At 44.5% G+C, this 15,134-nt stretch overlaps 1 protein-coding gene across 1 annotated transcript in view; it reads right to left on the bottom strand.

The window, feature by feature from the left end:
* The window catches only part of LOC124545595 (outer dynein arm protein 1-like), a 106,679-nt gene that overhangs the window by 30,696 nt on the left and 60,849 nt on the right, over positions 1–15,134 (bottom strand). The window contains exon 7 of the mRNA XM_047124543.1: positions 38–296. Coding sequence (XP_046980499.1) covers positions 38–296 — 259 coding nt within the window. The remainder of the gene's footprint in view (positions 1–37; positions 297–15,134) is intronic.

Here is a 15,134-nt window from a genome sequence, read left to right as displayed (position 1 = left end):
TCGAGACGGAGGGACGCGGCAGGCGAGGCTGGCTCACCGAGGTGTGTGACGGTGGGCGTCTTGTCGCAGCCGGCCGCGTTGAAGAGGTCCTCGATGCCGCGGAAGAGCGCCTCCAGCGAGACGTCGCGGTCCTGCAGCCGGTCCTCGGCCGCCTCGCGCTCCGCCCTCTTCGCCTCCAGCTCCTCCTGCACTTTCGCCAGCTCCTGGATCTGCTCTTCCTTCTGCGTCTCCTTCTCTTCTTTCAGCCGCTCGATCTCTTCGTTAATTTCATTAATCTGGTTCTCCATTTCGTCAATCTGTGTAAATCAGAAAAAGAAACAATTCTACGTCGTATTAAATCTCGTAGAAAGAAGGAATACTAACAGCCACACTTCTTATAAAGCGACTAGTTTCGATACTGCACGAGTGTCACTTTCAGACCCCTGTGCAAACTGAACTGTGATATCGAACTATCACACAGTGGTCTGGATCTCAGGAAAGTTGGCCAAAAATGGAATAAAGCTTCAGATTTAAACATAAATTTGTATATAAGGGCTACTAAGGTCGCTGATTATGAATTTGATATTAAAATTCCAAAATTCGAAATAGCAGATCCAATAAAGACGACCAATTCATTCAAAATTGACAAACTGCCTATTGGCTTCTGTCTCGGGTTCTTCGGCCGACATTCATCTAATGATTTTACTGACGTTTCGCCAGCACGAGTGGCTGGTATTGTCAAAGCTTCACCCTCCATTGCCGGTGGTGAACTGGAGCCGAGCTCGCGGCCGCAGACTATACGTACCTGGCGCGCCAACGTCCGAGGGCTTCTCCGCAGTCATTTCCGGTGCGGTTCTCCTCTTGCTACCTGCGACGGTCGTTCGCTGCAGTACGGGAAGCCAGGATCCGTTTACCTTAAGGCTTTCCTCTTTCTTGTTCAAACTGTTCTCGTGTTTTTGTATTTCTACAGCTTCTCTGAACAAGCGCGTGTGATAATGCTTCTCTACAGCTAGAACTTCCGTGTCGGCGAATTTTATTACGTGGTCGGTCCCATTCAGTGCGTGCTCTGCCACGGCCGATTTCTCCACCTGCCCCAACCTGCAATGTCGCTTATGCTCTTTGATCCTGTGTTAATTGATCGTCCAGTCATTCCCACATAAACTTTTCCGCATGTGCATGGTATACGGTATATTCCCGACATTGCAAGTGAGTCCCTTTTCTCCTTCGCCGATCTAAGACACTCTCTGATCTTCCTTGTCAGTTTGAAAATCGTCTTTACGCCATGTTTGCGCAATATACGGCTGATTCTGTCAGTCACACAGGGAAGGTATGGCAGAAAGGCCTTACCCGACATTTCTTTTTCTGATTCCTTACTTCGCCGAGTGTTTCGCTCTGTTGCACTTCTAATATAATTTGTGGAGTATCCATTGCTCCTCAGAACACTTTTCAGGTGTTGCATTTCTCGTCTGAGGTGCTGCGGCTCACATATTCGTCCTGCTCTCGTTACGAGTGTATTAATCATGCCTCCTTTCTGGCTCGGGTGGTGGTTTGATAATTTGTGCAGATATCGGTCCGTGTGTGTCGGTTTTCGATACACACTGTGTCCCAGGTTTTCGCCGTCCCTTGTGACCAGCACATCTAGAAATGGCAGTTTCTTGTCCTTTTCTACTTCCATTGTAAATGTTATGTTGGCATGGAGGCTGTTGAAGTGTCTTAGGAAGTCATCGAGCTGTTCTTCACCATGGGTCCACACCACGAAAGTATCATCGACGTACCTGTACCACACCTTAGGTTTGCAAGTCGCCAAGTCCAGTGCCTCTGCTTCGAATTGTTCCATGAAGAAGTTGGCCACCACTGGACTAAGAGGCTTTAGAGAAGCACTATCACACGCGCTTGTTCAGCGAAGCTGCAGACATACAAAAACATGCGAACAGTTGCAACAAGAAAGAGGAAAGCCTTGAAGTAAACGGATCCTGGCTTCCCGTACTGCAGCGAACGACCGTCGCAGGTGAAATGAAATGTCGTGTGGCTAGGGACTCCCGTCGGGTAGACCGTTCGCCTGGTGCAGGTCTTTTGATTTGACGCCACTGCGGCGACCTGCGCGTCGATGGGGATGAAATGATGATGATTAGGACAACACAACACCCTGTCCCTGAGCGGAGAAAATCTCCGACCCAGCCGGGAATCGAACCCGGGCCCGTAGGATTGACAGTCTGTCACGCTGACCACTCAGCTAGGACTCCGTCGCAGGTAGCAAGCGGAGAACCGCACCGGAAATGACCGCGGAGAAGCCCTCGGACGTTGGCGCGCCAGGTACATACAGGATGTTACAAAAAGGTACGGCAAACTTTCAGGAAACATTCCTCACACACAAATAAAGAAAAGATGTTATGTGGACACGTGTCCGGAAACGCTTAATTTCCATGTTAGAGCTCATTTTAGTTTGTTCTTCCACCTACGCTCAATGGAGCACGTTATCATGATTTCATACGGGATACTCTACCTGTGCTGCTAGAACATGTGCCTTTACAAGTACAACACAACATGTGGTTCATGCTCGATGAAGCTCCTGCACATTTCAGTCGAAGTGTTCGCACGCTTCTCAACAACAGATTCGGTGACCGATGGATTGGCAGAGGCGGACCAATTCCATGGCCTCCACAATCTCGTGACCTCAACCCTCTTGACTTTCATTTATGGGGGCATTTGAAAGCTCTTGTCTACGCAACCCCGGTACCAAATGTAGAGACTCTTCGTGCTCGTATTGTGGACGGCTGCGATACAATACACCATTCTCCAGGGCTGCATCAGAGCATCAGGGATTCCATGCGACGAAGGGTGGATGCATGTATCCTCGCTAACGGAGGGCATTTTGAACATTTCCTGTAACAAAGTGTTTGAAGTCACGCTGGTACGTTCTGTTGCTGTGTGTTTCCATTCCCTGATTAATATGATTTGAAGAGAAGTAATAAAATGAGCTCTAACATGGGAAGTAAGCGTTTCTGGACACATGCCCACATAACATATTTTCTTTCTTTGTGTGTGAGAAATGTTTCCTGAAAGTTTGGCCGTACCTTTTTGTAACACCCTGTATAGTGAGCGGCCGCGAGCTCGGCTCCAGTTCACCACCGGCAATGGAGTGTGAAGCTTTGACAATGCCAGCCACTCGTGCTGGTGAAACGTCAGTAAAATCATTAGATGAACGTCGGCCGAAGAACCCGAGACAGAAGCCAATAGGCAGTTTGTCAACAAGTGGCCACGAAAGCCTTAACAATTTCATTCAAAATTGTTTGTCATTTCATTTAAATCACTATTTTTATGGTTTTTTTTATTTTGCTGATTACGAATTTCTTCGCCAAACTGTAACCATCACTGCTGACCTTTGTAGTCAACAGACAGATGTCTTGCAGACGCAATCCAAGATCAACGACCATGATGACTCCGTGAAGTGATGTTATTCCACGATAACCCCCGACCGCATTCTGCTACACTAGCAAAAAACGCTGTATAGGAGTTGGGTTGGGAATTCATTCCGCGCCCACCCTATTCCCATGATCTTGTGCCCTCAGATTTTCACCTTTTTCTGTCCCTATCGAACATCCTTGAAGTCACTTCCTTTCCGGATGAAAATGTGCTCCGAACATAGCTCGATGAGTTCTTCGCCTCAAAACCACGTAATTTCTACAGTCCCGCAATGGAAAAGTTACGTCAGCTTTGGCACACTGTTGTAAATAATGAACTAGAATATACTATTCATGGCTAAAGTCTCTGTAACGTGTACCTGTTGTGTTTATTAAACAGATGCAAAACCGCTACGAACTTGTGTACCAACCTAGTATATCACTGACCAGTTTAGACGCTGCTTTTGCATCAGCTTCAGACCCTGTGCAAACTGAATGGTGACACCAACCATCGATGGATTAGGACAGCTACCATGTCTATTCACTGGTCTACTGGACTGCGTGCACCCTAGCCATCTTGTAAACAGAAAGTCATGAGACCAGCGAGTACGCATCGTTCCTGTCCTAATGCACTGCTAGTTCAGTATCACCATTCAGTTTGCACAGAGACCTGAAGATGACATTAACGCTGCGTCTAAACGGTCGCGTAATTAATACGTATATTTTATAAAAAGTACAGCTGTTAGTAGGCCTTATTTCTACAAGTTTATGACCAGCCGCAGTCACAAGTCCCCTTCATTGACAGATCATCTAATCATAGTTCTGTAATATTATTGAAAGCAATTTTATTTTCAGGATAGGACAGTTAATCTGTACTCCACATACGAGTCAACTATTCTTGCCTTATAATTATCATTCAGAGGCCGCCTCATGATGAGAGAATCCAGTACTATCTGACTACAAGGTTTGTGAGGAAAATCCAGAGTACATCACGTCGTGTAATTATTTATATTTTAACATGGCAGATAGTATTAACATGATTTGAGTTACAATGGGAATAAATAATATTGACTATGAACTAATAAAATTAATACTGGCTGTACTTGTACTGCTGCATCTGTTGCCACTAATTTTGATAACAGTAGTAATACCATTAATAATAGAAATGATAATAATAATAATATGAGTAAAACTGAGAACCACCATCACGTAAAATATGTATCACGGAAGGTGAATTGGAGACAGATTTGTTGGAAGGATTTCGGGAAAGAGTGGTGTATCTGTAATGAAAGACTAATTCTCAGTGTTTGATGTCCTCATCACTAAACATGACACCTGGAGTAAACGACATTCCCTAAGGACTTCTGATACCCTTGGGGAAGCTAACCATGACAAAACTACTCCCGTAGTATGGAAGATGTATGAGACAGGCGAAATGCACTCATATTAGAGGAACAATGTAATATCCCAAATCGAAAGTAAGCTAGTGTTGACAGGTGTGAATACAACCGACCGATCTATTTAATACCTCACTGTCGAAAGATACTGATGCGAACTATTTACAGAAAACTGGAAAAACTCGTTGAAGTAGACCTCAGAAAAAATCAGTTTGTGTTCTGTACAAATCTAGCAACACGTCCTACGAGTTATCTTAGGAGATAGTCTAAAGAAAAGAAAATCTACGTTTATACACTAACGGAAAAAACGCAACACCAAGAAGGAGCTGTACGACATAAACAAAAGTTGGTAGGCGGGTTTCTACATCTGAACTATGATGTCTATTCAACTTTTGCGCCAGTTACATAAGAGTCTTACTATAGTTCAATTCTTTTATCTTGGCGGTTCGAGCATGCCCGCCCAGACGCGGGAGATTGCTGCGTTGCCAGTTGTACGCGCTAAGAGAAGCAGTGCCATAGTATAGTTCGCAAACTTACGTTTAGGGGGGAGCACGCAGTTTATGAAGTAAAGCCACCACGGCCGCATTAACCCTTTCGCTGCTACAGAGACGTGCTCCCCGCATTCCGCGATGTGCGCGATTTTGTCATCATTGCATTGCTCGCCTGTGCAGACACATGGTGTTTCGACTGCTTTGACACACTTTATCATTCGATTTCATAAAATCTATTTGGCCCAAAAATTTTATTTTTATACATCTTCTTGACTGATACCTTCCCCCCATAAATGACTTAATTTTGTTTCGATGTTCAACGCAGTTATTGTGCAGCATTAGATGTAGTAAACCATTGCACGAAATTTTGAAGAGTTTGCAGAAATGAAAGTCCATAGCGTATACTTTCCATACGGTCGATTTTAGTTGCCACTAGAAATTTCAAAAAATTGTAGTCAAACGAATAAAATTCATGAAGTAAGACACTTCGATATTGTTTTTAAATAAAGAAAATATTGAGCACCAAACAAGGTTTGAACTCAGAACTTTTCGCTTAGCAGCCATACACTTTAACCATTACACTAACGCAGCTCATCATTCAATGCATCTCCCGGAGGACTTTAAAATATCACCTAAAATACCGACAAACACTGTTGGTATGACTATGAATTACTCACCTTTCGTCGAAATACAATAGGAAATAACAATTACCACTGTTCTTTATTGCGAAAAAGCGGTTAGTGAGAAGATACAAACACCTTTCCTTGCTATCGCCTGAATTAGGAGGCTTATTGCTTGTTTGGTTTAATTAATTAATAGAATATGAAGCAACTGGTACAAAGAATGCTTTTTCCAAACTTTCTATAAAAGAAAGTCTGCTATCGAGACATTACTTTTGTCCAATTACTTTATTTATGACTGAACATTTCTAAAACTGAAGACACTCGTCCGTGCTCTGCACTGCAGTCCAGCTCTGGCAACGTCGTTCTCTGTGTTTTGTGACGTCAGATGCGCAGAACGAACCTAAACTCGGCCGCCAACATAAATGACGCGCACTTTAGTAGCGTGACTATGAGGATGCAATTCAGCTTTACTTTAAATATACTCTGTAATGGTCGTGAGCGTAAGTTTCCTTTGAGATTGAACATGACGAGTAGAGACTACTCAAGACAGTCTTTAAGGCTACAAGGACGCCATTGTAAACACCTCACTGAGTTTGAACGGGATCCTGTTATAAGGCTATGAGCAGCTGGGTGTTCCTTATGCGGTACTGAAGCCACTGTACATGATTGCTGGCAGCTGTGGTAGCAAGAACACCGGACTCCGGACGGCCACGTGGCACTATCGAGAGGTTTGGTCATCGTGTTCGGCGTATGGCTCTGGCGCATCGTACTGCATCTGAGCAGCAGTTGACACCACAGTGACACAACCAACTGTCACACATCTGTTACTTCACGAGCAGGTCCCAGCCAGACGGCCTGTAGCGTGCATTCCACTGGCCTCCAACCACCGCCATTTGGGACTTCAGTAGAGTCAAACGAGAAATCGCTGATGGGCATGGTGGAAGCCTGTTGTGTTTTCTGTTGAAACCTGGTTCTGCTTCAATGCCATTGATGGCCGTGTGTTGGTTAGGAGGAGCCCCAGTGAGCGCCTGCAACCATCCTGTCAGCAGGCTGGACACACTGGTCGCACATCTGAGGTGCGATCTCGTATGACATAAGGAGCACATAAGCCGACCTCGGGGAAGATCAGTTTGGATTCCGTAGAAATGTTGGTACACGTGAGGCAATACTGACCTTACGACTTATCTTCGAAGAAAGATTAAGGAAAGCCAAATCTGCGTTTCTAGCATTTGTGGACTTAGAGAAAGCTTTTGACAATGTTGACTGAAATACCCTCTTTCATATGCTGAAGGTTGCAGGGGTCAAATACAGGGAACGAAAGGCTATTTACAATTTGTACAAAAACCAAATGGCAGTTATAAGAGTCGAGGGGCATGAAAGGGAAGCAGTGGTTGGGAAGTGAGTGAGACAGGGTTATAGCCTCTCCCCGATGCTATTCAATCTGTATATTGAACAAGCAATAAAGGAAACAAAAGAAAAATTCGAAGTAGGTATTAAAATCCATGGAGAAGAAGTAAAAACTTTGAGGTTCGCCGATGACATTGTAATTCTGTCAGACAGAGCAAAGGACTTGGAAGAGCAGTTGAACGGAATGGACAGTGCCTTGAAAGGAGGATATAAGCTGAACATCAACAAAAGCAAAACGAGGATAATGGAATGTAGTCGAATTAAGTCGGGTGATGCTGAGGGAATTAGATTGAAAAATGAGGCACTTAAAGTAGTAAAGCAGTTTTGCTATTTGGGGAGCAAAATAACTGATGATGGTCGAAGTAGAGAGGATATAAAATGCAGACTGGCAATGGCAAGGAAAGCGTTTCTGAAGAAGAGAAATTTGTTAACATCGAGTATAGATTTAAGTGTCAGGAAGTCGTTTCTGAAAGTATTTGTATGGAGTGTAGCCAAGTTTAGAAGTGAAACATGGACGATAAATAGTTTGGACAAGAAGAGAATAGAAGCTTTCGAAATGTGGTGCTACAGAAGAATGCTGAAGATTAGATGGGTAGATCACATAACTAGTGAGGAGGTATTGAATAGAATTGGGGAGAAGAGGAGTTCATGGCACAACTTGACAAGAAGAAGGGACCGGTTGGTAGGACATGTTCTGAGGCATCAAGGGATCGTAAGTTTAGCATTGGAGGGCAGCGTGGAGGGTAAAAATCGTAGAGAGAGACCAAGAGATGAATACACTAAGCAGATTCAGAAGGATGTAGGTTGCAGTAAGTACTGGGAGATGAAGAAGCTTGCGCAGGATAGGGTAGCATGGAGAGCTGCATCAAACCAGTCTCAAGACTGAAGACCACAACAACAACAAGGAGCACTCTTGTGGTTATCCCACGACTCTGACGCAAATTTGTATGTCAATGTGGTGATTCGATCTATCATGTTGCCATTCATGAACAGCATTGCAGGGACTGTTTTCTAACCGGATAACGTTGGCCCACATACCCTGTTATAACTGAATATGCTCTACAGAGTGTGGACTTGTTACCTTGGCCCACTCGGTCACCAGATCTGTCTCCAATCGAGCACACATGGGACATCATCGGACGACAACATCAGCGTCATCCACAAATAGAATTAACTGTTCCTTCATTGACAGAACAAGTGTAACAGGAATCGACCTCTACCTCACAAAATGGCATCCAGTACCTGTCAAACACAGTTCACCACATTTGCATACTTGCATTCGACATTATAATGGCTACTCCGGTTGTTAGTGTATCAGCATTTCACATTTGCAGTGGCTCATCTCCGGTTAATCTGTAATCTAGCAATATTAATCACATAAATATGTTACCCAGACAAATGAATTCCCGAAATTTCATTACTCTACGTTAATTATTTTTTGGTGTTGCAATTTTTTTCTGTTAGTGTAGCATTTGTTGACGAATGGAAATGTTTTCATACTATTGACTGCAACACACTCTTTTAAATTCTGAAGGCAGCAGACATACATTACAGGGAGCAAAGGTTATTTACAAATTGTGCACAAACCCGACGGCAGATACAAGTCAAAGGGCAGTGCTAGTGGTTGAGGAGGGCGAAGGCTGGTTGTAGCCTATCCCCGAAGTTATTCAATCTATACATTAACCAAGCAGTAAGTGAAACCAAAAGATGAACACAGTACGCAAGTCTAGATGGATGCAGGATGCACCAGTTATGCAGAGATGAAGTGGCTTACACAGCATAGAATAGCGTGAACAGCTGCATCAAACCAGTCTTTGGAATGAAGACAACAACAACAACTACTACTACTACTACAAAAACATCAAGTAGGTGTGGAAACTTAGATCGAACGAGCTTGTAGAGACCAGAGGAATTTGGAACAGAATTGCTCGGAATATTAAATGGGAATCATTGCAAGAAAGGAAACATACAGTGTGGTGACAGAAGAAATAGGATAGCGATATGCACATACACAGATGGTGATAGTATGGCGCACGCAAGGTATGAAAGGGCACTGCATTTTCGGAGCTGTCATTTTTACACAGATGATTCATGTGAAAAGATTTCCGACACGAGTATGGTCGCACGACAGGATTAACTGACTTTGAACGTGGAATTGTAGTTGGGGCGGGACACATGGAACATTTCATTTCGAAAATCGTTAGGGAATTCAATATTCCGAGATCCACAGTGCCAAGAGTTTGCCGAGAATATCACATTTCAGGCACTTATCTCAGAACGGACAACGCAGTGGCCTGCAGCCCTACATAAAGGCCAAGAGCAGTGACTTTTCCGTAGAGTTGGCAGTGTTAACATACAAGCAACGGGGCGTGAAACAACCACAGAAATCGATATAGGACGTACGACGAACGTATCCGTTAGCATAGTGCGGCGAAATTTTACGTTAATGGGCTATGTCAGCAGGCGACCCACGCGAGTGCTTTTGTTAACAGCACGACGTCGCTTGCAGTGCCTCTCCTGGGCTCGTGACCATATCACTTGTACCATAGAGTGGAAAACCATAGCGTGGTCAGATGAGTCCAGACTTCATTGGTAGGCGCTGATGGTAGGGTTCGAGTGTGGTGCAGACCCCACGTAGCTACGGATCCACGTTGTTAACAAGGTACTGTGCAAGCTGGTTATGACTCCATAATCTTGTGGGCTGTGTTTACATGGAATGGATTGGGTCCTATGTTCCAATGGAACCTATCATTAACTGGAAATGGTGACGTTTGGCTACCTGGAGACCACTTGCAGCCATTCAGCCATTTATGGACATCATGTTTCAAAACAACTGTGGGACTATTATGGACGACAATGCGGTACGTCACCACGTCGCATTTGTTTGCAGCTAGTTTGAAGAACATTCAGGACAGTTTGAGCGAATGGTTTGGCCACCCAGATTTTCCGATATGAATCCCACCGAACATTTATGGGACATAATCTAGGTCTCAGTTCGTGCACAAAATCCTGCGCTGCCAACACTCAGTTACGGACGGCTATAGAGGCAGCGCGGGTCGCAGGCAGCCGCCGGGTGACTTTCAACAACTTTTTGAGTCCATGTCATGTCGAGCAGTGGTGTTGGCGCCACTGCGTGAAATAACAGCAGATATCTAGGTAGGAAGTATGACGAACATATCCATTAGGACAGTGCCGCAAAATTTGGCGTTAATGACCGGCAGCAGACGACCGACGCTAGTGCGTTTGCTAACACCAAACCGCCTCTTCTGGGCTCCTGACCATATCAGTTGAACACTAGAGGACTGGAAAACCATGCCTGCTCAGATGAGTCCCGATTTCAGTTGGTAAGAGCTGATGTTAGGGTCCGAGTCTGGTGCCGCCCCCACGAAGCGATGAACCCAAATTGTCGAGAAGGCACCGCGTAAGCTGGTGGTGGCTCCATGATGGTGTGGGCTGTGTTTACGTGGAACAGATTTGGTCCTCTGGTCTAACTGAATCGATCACTGACTGGAAATGGTTATGTTCGGCTACCTGGAGACCATTTGCAGCTATTAATGGACTTCATGTTCCCAAACAACAATGAGATTTTTATGGGTGACATTGTACCATGTCACTGGAGCACAGTTGTTCGCGATTGGTTTGAACAACATTCCGAACAATTCCACCGAATGATTCGGCCACCCAGATCTCCCTACACGAATCGCATCGAACATTTATGGGACATAATAGAGAAATTAGTTCTTGCACATAAACCTGCACCGACAACATTTCCGGAATTATGGTCGGATATAGAGGCAGCATGGCTCAGTATTTCTGTAGAGGACTTTCAGCAACTTGCTGAGTCTTTACCACGTGAAGCTGCTGCACTACGCCGGGTAGGAGGAGGTCCTGCACGATATTAGGAGGTATACCATGAGTTTTGTCAGCTCAGTGTAAGCAGCACGTGTGTCTGCGCCGTGCCGTGCGCAGTATGAACTGGGGTGTTGTCGTGGAGCAAAAACACCGCCTCAGACAGCTTCACGAGACGTTTCAATTTAACTGCCTGCCGTAATCTATTCTGGATATTGCGATATTATCTTCATACGGTTTGTCCCTTAAGAACCACATTACGGCAGTCGCAAAAACTACTGAGCGTTCTACGGCTCTATAATGCTCGCTTTGCTCCTTTGCCTCGACGTCATCGTCCGCAGCTCGTGGTCTAGTGGCTAGCGTTGCTGCCTCTGGATTACGGGGTCCCGGGTTCGATTCCCGCCCGGGTTGGGGATTTTCTCTGCCCGGAGACTGGGTGTTTGTGTTGTCCTCATCATTTCATCCTTATCATCATCATCATCATACGTGACAGTGGCTCGATTGGACTGTGTAAAAAATTGGACTGTGAAAAAAATTGGGACTTTGTATGGGCTCTAATGAGCGCGCATTTGAGCGCCCCGCAAACCAAACATCATCATCTCGTCGTCACAGCAATACACGCAGCTCTCGACTACGTTCACGAGGCGGTGCGATCTGACACAGCTGCAACATTCCTTCGGCTGCCTCGGTTCAGTGTACTTCTTGAATGTGTGAACAGTCGCAGAACATAGCAGGCAGCGACCCCTTTCATGTTCTAAATATCAGCAATTGTTGAAAACTGATCCACGAATGATCGTCGTTCTTTCCACAACACCCACGATATATAACATGTCATGCCATCTGTTGACAGAGAAGGAGAAACAGTAAGAAGAAGCTATACTGCTCGGCCCGTCTCACAGACAGTAATGAATAGCGGACCTGAAACCTGCGACTGTGTGCGAGCCGACCACATAAGCCAATGGGTTGAGGTCGTGCCTGCACTACCTGTACGTTAGGTGTGTTGCATACGTTTCGGACGTTAACTGATAACGATCGGTTTCTTTGCGTGTGCGACCTGTGTCATACTAGACTCCGCTAAAAACAAGAAGTGGTGAACCATCTAGAAACTGAGTGAGGATATGTAAGGGGTCAGGTAAGCTAGTGAACATTTTTGTTCTACATGATTATCCTCCTGTCTGTTACTTAAAAGTAAACGGTATTAATAGCAAAATTGAAATTGCCAATGTCTAATGCAGATTTTCGGAAATTATCAATTTTTAACGTGAAACAGAGGAACGTTGCAGAAAAAATAAAGAAAATAATACAGATTTATCATAGAACGCCAGAAAATATAATTTCTTCAACAAAATCGAACTTGTGTAAACATTTTTGTGTTGTTCACAGACAATTTTCGTATTTATCAATAATAACAGGAAATTGTTGTCTTTCATCATGATGATGAACTTTCTACTGAGTACAAAATAACAGCAACAATTATATGTATTTTGTGTTTGTGCATTTGAAGTTTACTTGCATCAAAAGTAATTGCTTCGGTTACATAAAACGGCGTAAGTTACGCGTTGAACTAATTTTTACTGCTTATAAAATAAATTATGTGAAATTCTATTTATGTGCAAAACAAACAAGCAAACAAACATAAAGAGAAGTCGTCGACTTCCAATTCCTGTCTTACACATTAATTTATGTTTCTTTCCCTACGAGTACTACCGTAATTCTACCATTTAGTACGTCATTTATGGAGCGTATCGAAACTACCGAACCGTAGTTTTGGTAGTCACGCTAGATCTTCCCATTAGACAGCGTATACCACCAGTGGCTCACGCTCCACTCTGTGAATTATGCTACCAGCAATACAATACCGTGTGACATATTGCCTGTCAGTCAGGCGCAACGACAACCTCTGAATATAATTTCGTATGACACTTAGAGAGAGCTTACTGACGAAATATCACAAAATTTGTTATTAATTTAGCGTAAAGTTATTTGACATGATCTCTGATTGTTTTAAAAACAAATGGTCAATGCACTGAAATAATAGCCTAGGGCGCAAATACGACCGCCCTCCACACCGATTAACAGGAAAAGCAGATGATGGAAAGCATGAATAAGCGCGACGCCCCACAGCAAGAAACACAGTTCTCAGCGCCGGCGTGAACGTGTTAGTATGTACCAGTACTGCAAATATGTAGCTGCAAACAAACATAAACTTAAATACGAAACTTCAACTGTTTTGAGGCAACAATTATAACGATATAACTCTCCCTCGCAGTAGGACTAATGGACTGTGTAGGGCAACGAACTAGATTCGTAACAAGACATAGGAGTGAAGAAAAGACAACACTAATAAACCACTGATTGTGCTTCATGACCAAAAGAGGCGAAACGTGTCGTACACACACACACACACACACACACACACACACACACACACACACACACACACAGACCTTTTTGTTTAGTCGCAGCTACTATGGAGAAAGTCACAGTCGTGTTGGGCATTAAGGAGCGACATAATATTTACAAAACTGTGTTAATGCAGTAATTATTAGTGGTCCATCTGTTACTACATTCCATAGGCAGGCATTTCAGTATTGCTACCTCAGCATCACGCACTCCATAAGCTGCCCTACAACAGGCCAAGTTGCTCCTGCGCACCCGGAGATCACTTGCAATGTGGACTCGTCTCTCATCAATCGATGTCGGACTTGCCCTGTCCCGACGTCAGAAGGGGCTTCCGTCACTATTAGCGCCGGCGCCTTGCTGCACGTCGACTCCGGTCTGGACTTGAACCCCAGACTCAGCAGCAGGCAGCCGGCTCCTCAGTTCACACCGGCTACTAGGCGCAGTCATAGGCGTGCTAGCGCCAGCTACCCTGATGCTTTCAGGCACCGAACTAGGTCCACTCTGGTGGGGCCGTTTCGGACACGTCAGTGCCTCCAGTGTCGGCAGAGAGCCTGGATTCGACTCCGGCCACGTCGAACCTAAATTGCTCTGCCTCCCTCTGTGTCTGCCGACAGAACTCACTAACTCACTGCTGGCCACCCCTCCATAGCGGGACTGTGCTGACGTGCTGACACCACTCACAGCATAAGGCGCTGCAGTCATGGACTGTGCCGCTGATCCCGGCGGAGATTCGAGTCCTCCCTCGGGCATGGGTGTGTGTGTTTGTCCTTAGGATAATTTAGGTTAAGTAGTTAGTAAGCTTAGGGACTGATGACCTTAGCAGTTAAGTCTCATAAGATTTCACACACATTTGAACATTTTGAACACCCCAGCACTTCACACTCTACATCCTCGTGTCCAGCTGTCCATACTTGTCATCCTTACTACCCTGCTGTTCTTGGACCCGTACACTGATTATTTACACTCCGACATTCATGAAAATAATTCATTACTTTTTCTCTCATTTTTTTGAGTATCAGCCTTTCATGACTTTGATTCCAAAATACGTTTTATCTTAGTAGTGTCGGCCTGTCTTGTCGCTGCATATAAAGCTAGAGCCTGGTGTGACAGCCCCAGTTCACAGTTTTTTACACGCCAAATGTCAGAGTCCGGCTGACTTGAATTTCAATTTCAGCACGTTTCTCAGATTTTGCGACAGATTTTAACGCTAACATTAACAAGCGTTATAAGACTGTATTCGTATCTTCCACAGCTTTCGGATGCCATTAGATACCCATATCGTTCTAAACAAAAGAAAATACTTTCTTCAATATCTCGGTCGATAAAAAAAAAACGAGTGTGTTCCCTATATAGCAAAATTATGTGCCCCACTGTATACCGTCATGCGCTGAAAACCTCTTTTCCATGTCTTCAGCTTTTCACAGTGTAAAAGGAGTGTTACGTCTTATGCGACCCACACTACATCAGGCTGTAAGGAATGACTAAGGAGAGTGCACTGATTAATGTTACATCAGTGTTTACATCATTTGCACACTAATAATTATAGTTAGTGTGAGTAGTATGTTCTTAGTTTGGTTAGTATCT

This window comes from Schistocerca americana, chromosome 8 (assembly GCF_021461395.2).
Source record: "Schistocerca americana isolate TAMUIC-IGC-003095 chromosome 8, iqSchAmer2.1, whole genome shotgun sequence".
NCBI classification, from domain to species: Eukaryota; Metazoa; Arthropoda; class Insecta; order Orthoptera; family Acrididae; genus Schistocerca; species Schistocerca americana.
The sequence above is the reverse complement of the archived record's forward strand: the minus strand, read 5'-3'. Positions and strand labels throughout refer to the sequence as shown.